This window comes from Fusarium odoratissimum (genome assembly GCF_000260195.1).
Source record: "Fusarium odoratissimum NRRL 54006 unplaced genomic scaffold supercont1.8, whole genome shotgun sequence".
In the NCBI taxonomy this organism is placed as follows: domain Eukaryota; kingdom Fungi; phylum Ascomycota; class Sordariomycetes; order Hypocreales; family Nectriaceae; genus Fusarium; species Fusarium odoratissimum.
The window spans coordinates 607,583-612,194 of NW_022158694.1; the positions used below are offsets into that span (position 1 = coordinate 607,583).

Genomic DNA, 4,612 nt, shown 5'->3' on the forward strand with positions numbered 1-4,612 from the left:
CCCCCCCCCACCGAGCCCGCTGCTCCCATCACTGAGGCTATCAATCACCCAACATGTTCGTCTCGACGCTAAGGTCGGTCAGTCTGGTGCTGGCCTTACCGCTAAGCCCGCTGGACCTACTCAGCCCATCTATGAGCACGTCCTTAAACCCACTTCCGAGTCCGCTGAGCTCAAGCCTGGCTTCGAGGCTGCCGTCAAAGAGAACTTGAGTGGATTCTCCAGCTCTGAGCATGCTGCTCCGAAAGATTCTTCTTCATCTCCAGTCGGGCCTATTCTCACTGATTCTCCTGTTGCCGAGCCTGCTGGACCTACTGAGCCCACTTCCTAGTAATCAGACGGGGATTGCTCCAGTCAAATGGTAGCATAGTGGGAAACCCACGCGTGGCGCCTGTTCTCGCTTTCTACTATGTAAAGCTTCATCTCATCGCCAAGGACCTTATCATTTGCGACGCTGCTAAGGGGAAATGCATTTACTTCTTTGGCTCTTGCGGCGCGATCGATCGTGAGATTCCAACCAAGGGGATCAACCTCGGCGATGTTATCAAGGCCCGCTGCGCGGAATGTACTCCCCGTAAGCATCAAGTCGGCAACGGCCTCGGCGCTCAGCAGATCCTCGCATCAAACCTGCCGTCTTCGACCTGTCTGCTCCCCGTCCTTCAATTGGTCTAGTTAGAATATGTCTTGGTTATCATGGGAAAAAAAAAGAAGCAAACGCTGGGATTACTTGTTCGGGGAGGGCATACGATAAAAAGGAAGGACCTCAACCGCACCCGCGTCTGTATATTGATCTATAAAATGCTATGTGGCCATCCCACTTTCCATAGAGTCAAATCTCACATACATACTTGTCGTGACTCGAACATTTAGAGTTGTATGACTTGTCGACGTGATAGCTCGACGTTGCTTGAGTTGTGGCGACAGCGTTAGAACATCTGATGACCGAATACCAGTAGAGGTTTATGGTATGAGTTAGTCCAGTGTCTGGTGGCTTATTTATTATACCGAGTTATCGCGTAAACTTCACAAGGCAGGTGATTATACAGAAAGGCACATTCAGCAGCATTATTCCATTCCATTTCCTCTACCTATGCCTTTTTGGCAGCCTCATCCTTCGCCTTGCCCTTGCCCTTGTTCGGCTTACAATCCACCACCGCCACGCGCCCCGCAGCAACAAGCGACTTGTGAACCTCCTTCAGCATCGTAGCCTTCTGAAACGACACCTCGCCAGTGGGTGTCTCCGTCCTTTGTGCCTTGACTTTGCCCTTGTAGTCCACCGTGTCGATGTCACTGAAGATGACGAGAGCACACTTGTGTCGACTCAACATAACGTTGAGTCGACGCTCGTCCGAGGTGAAGCCAGCACCGACGCCGCGGGTAGTCGATGTAATAACGACAACCATATCTGCCTCCTGACCTTGGATGGCATCGACGGTGGAGGGCGGGCGCATGTCCTTCAGGACCTCGTATTCTCGCTTCTTATAGAAGCTTTCGATGGCATCGATCATAGCAGAGTATGGGGCGATGATGAGAATATCGGCAGGATTAACCTGCTTGGTCTTGACGAACTCGGCAAGGAAGTTGAAGGCGACCTTGATCTGGTCGATATTCTTCCTGGTGCGCGTCACGGGATCCACGTGACAGAATGAGTTCCGGCAGTCGACGAACAAAGGAGAGAGGGTGCCGCGCTTTCCATCAGGCTTTGGAGGCTTGACGGCGGGAAACTTGACCCGGATGAACTCTTCCAATACGTGGCCGAGATGGTGAGAGGCGAGCTCGACGTCGGCACCCGCGCCGTAGGTACAGGCGACATCTTTGTAGACCGATTTGCGGCAGAGCTCGAACTGCCCTCTTGCCAAGCGCAGTTGAGTACGCAGACGGTAGACGGGCCAACCCATCCCCTTGATGAACTCAAGAGGCGAGATTACGCCGTCCGGGCCGAAACGGTTGACATATATGCCCTCTTCCTGATCTTCCAAGGTCATCACCACGGGAGCCAGCTGCTTCTCATCGCCAGCGAGCAGACAAGGGAGGAGAGTGTTTCCCCAGACAGAGCATAGATCGGCACGAGTGATGTTGCCAGCCTCGTCGATGGCGATGCCGCGGGCCTGGAGCTTCCACCTGTGGAGTATGTCCTCGGTGTGCGCGAGGGCGGGAAGGGTGCAGAGGATGTCAGCAGCTTCAACGATGCGCTGGACCAGGTCCTCGAGCTCAGCCTTGCCAACAGTCTCACCGTTGTTGGCGTACTCTTCCCAAGTGATCTTACCGGAAACCCGATCACGGAGGCGAGCTAGGCCGCTGCTCTCAGCCAAAGACTTGTGGAGCTCGTGGAGCTTGATGCTGTCATCCTCATGGAGCAGGCGGACATCAGAACCGAGACAGACGAGGAGCCAGTAAGCAGCCGACAGATGCAGCTTCCACTTCGACCTGAGACCCCATGTGCCAACTGGTGCAGCATCGTCGCCAAGGTCGGGCTTCTCGAGGAGGTTCTTGAAGGCAGCAACCTCATCGCGGAGTTTGTGGCCACGGACGACCAGAGCTCGGTGCAGACGGTCAACTGGCTGCTTGCCGGAGTTTTACTTTGCGGTAACGCGACAAGTAACAACGTCGATGCGAGCACACAGGTTGTTGACTGCAACATGCGTGGGCCCGGAGCCGAGGATGCGACCGACACTGGCTGCCATACCGAGAGTCGCGAGAGCAACGGCAGTGGTCTTGCCAAAACCAGGACCCTGTTTCACTTGTCAGTTGAGGTGCTTGAACTTATCATTGGGATAATACTTACAGCCGTGATGAGACCCAGACCAAGGGGGCAGTTGCTGAGGTACCGTCGGAAGCGTTCGCGGTCGACCTCGAGGGCTTCGGTCATCAGAGCGTCGATCCACTCTGCGTTGGGGCCACGAAGAAGGTTGACAGATGGCAGGGTCTGAAGGCGCATACGCTTGCCTTGGTTGTTGATACCCATCTGAGCCATGTCGTCCTCGAGCTGTTCCATGCCGCCGGGGGCAACCATCGTCTTCCAGAAACCATCGCCACGCATGAGGTCCCGGTGGAGGCTCATCACCAACTTCTCACGGTCGGAGCGAGGCTTTGAGTCCTCGGGGCTTTCACCACGAATGAGACTGGTAGGGGTAGCGGTGGGGAGGAATTCACAGACGGCTTCGACCTTGCGTTCGGTCTCCTGCAGCTGTAGGTCCCAGTCGAGCGTAACGTTATTCTAGCACGCTTTGCCAGCCTTGTCAGCCTCCGAGCGGTTCTTGAACTCCTTGGGTTCTACTTGAGGTGCCTTCGGGGGGATGACCTCCAGAACAAGTTCGTCTTCCTCATCGGTGAGAGGGTGATCGTTCAAGACTTCCAGAGACTCGGGAAACTCGCGGATGCGAGCCTTCCATCCCTCAGGCTCACCTTCGTCTCTGTCGTAGATCATGAGCTTGACTTGGAAGTCCTTGGTGAGACGCGCCCATGCCTTCGCGAAGTGGGTGAAGAAGCCCTTGCCCATGGCCACGATGACGTAATATCGTGTCGATTGCTTGAGGGTCGTTGGCTTCTTGACGAAGTATGCAGCACGCTTCTCTTTGTCCATCTCGAGGCAATCTCGGTGAAGCCACATGATGTCCTGGACAAGACTCTGGGTGAGAGCGGCCACGTGGTGCCCATCGGTAGGGTAGTTCCAAGAACCCTCGACTTGTCCGCCTTTGATCTCGCTGAGCTGCTTCATGTACCTCTCCAAGTCCCAGGAGTGGATGTCACCATAGCCGTAGTCGAAATTGGCTGGTAGGCTGGCCACGTCCATCTTGTCTTGCAACGCAGGATGAGGATCGGAGACGATGAAGGAGAAGTGCTCCTGCTGAAGAAGACCGAGGAGCGTCTTGCCGCCGATGACGTGGGCCGAATCTGGGTGTTGAAGCCACTCGTGCGCAGGGTGACTTGCGTTGGCGTATGGTAACCCGAATCCCTCTACAGAGACTTCGGCGCCTTTCTTGAGAGTAACTTCAACCCAGGGCATTGTCTTTTTGGCCTTCGGAAGCTTGGAGATCTCTTCTTGAGTTGCGGCCCGGAAACTGATCTCGATCTCATGAGGGAACTTGACTTTGAGCCTTCGGAACCCGCATGGAATTGGCGAGCGAGATTGGTAGTCAACTAAGAAGACTGTTAGCTTTGTATATGGAGATGTTCGCAGTTCAGGCAAGCTGTGATTGGAATGAACTTACCTGTATGACACTGTCCGAAGCCTTCGTCCTCATTCGAAGTGGCAAGAGGGAAGTCGATAAAGACTCCGAAATACTGCTCAATAGTCGCAGCTCGCCGGGTGATAAGCTTTGTCTCGATATCCGAGACGCCGAACGTTTTTCCACCAAAGAGTTCCTCGCCGATCACGACAGCACACGGTCCGAACGCTGTCGGGGGAACTTTGGGCTTGGCATCGGAGGGTGCCTTGGAAGCCTTGGTGTTCTTGCCAGCCTTGGGTTTGGAGGCGGCGGCGGAGGAGGAGGAGGGAGCAGATGGAGCGGATTGCTTCTGCTGGTTATCGGTGCCCTTAGGGCCGGAGGAGGTGGGTTGAGACATGACGGATTCTCAACGCGAGGGGGGGAGGGGGGAAACACAACAAGGAATC

The 4,612-nt window shown here is 55.1% G+C and overlaps 2 protein-coding genes across 2 annotated transcripts; one reads left to right on the top strand and one right to left on the bottom strand.

Moving 5' to 3' along the window:
* Positions 1 to 53: 53 nt before the first annotated feature.
* FOIG_06001 (uncharacterized protein) lies at positions 54 to 669 on the top strand (the record flags this gene model as incomplete). The annotated part of the gene is made up of 3 exons (XM_031204937.1): positions 54 to 77; positions 125 to 327; positions 363 to 669. The coding sequence occupies 3 exons, from the start codon at positions 54 to 56 to the stop codon at positions 667 to 669; spliced, it is 534 nt and encodes a 177-aa protein (XP_031065186.1).
* A 416-nt stretch (positions 670 to 1,085) lies between these two features.
* FOIG_06002 (uncharacterized protein) lies at positions 1,086 to 4,563 on the bottom strand (the record flags this gene model as incomplete). The annotated part of the gene is made up of 5 exons (XM_031204938.1): positions 1,086 to 2,558; positions 2,601 to 2,729; positions 2,783 to 3,214; positions 3,275 to 4,137; positions 4,209 to 4,563. 5 exons carry the CDS (start codon positions 4,561 to 4,563, stop codon positions 1,086 to 1,088), a joined length of 3,252 nt encoding a protein of 1,083 aa, XP_031065187.1.
* Positions 4,564 to 4,612: the final 49 nt, after the last annotated feature.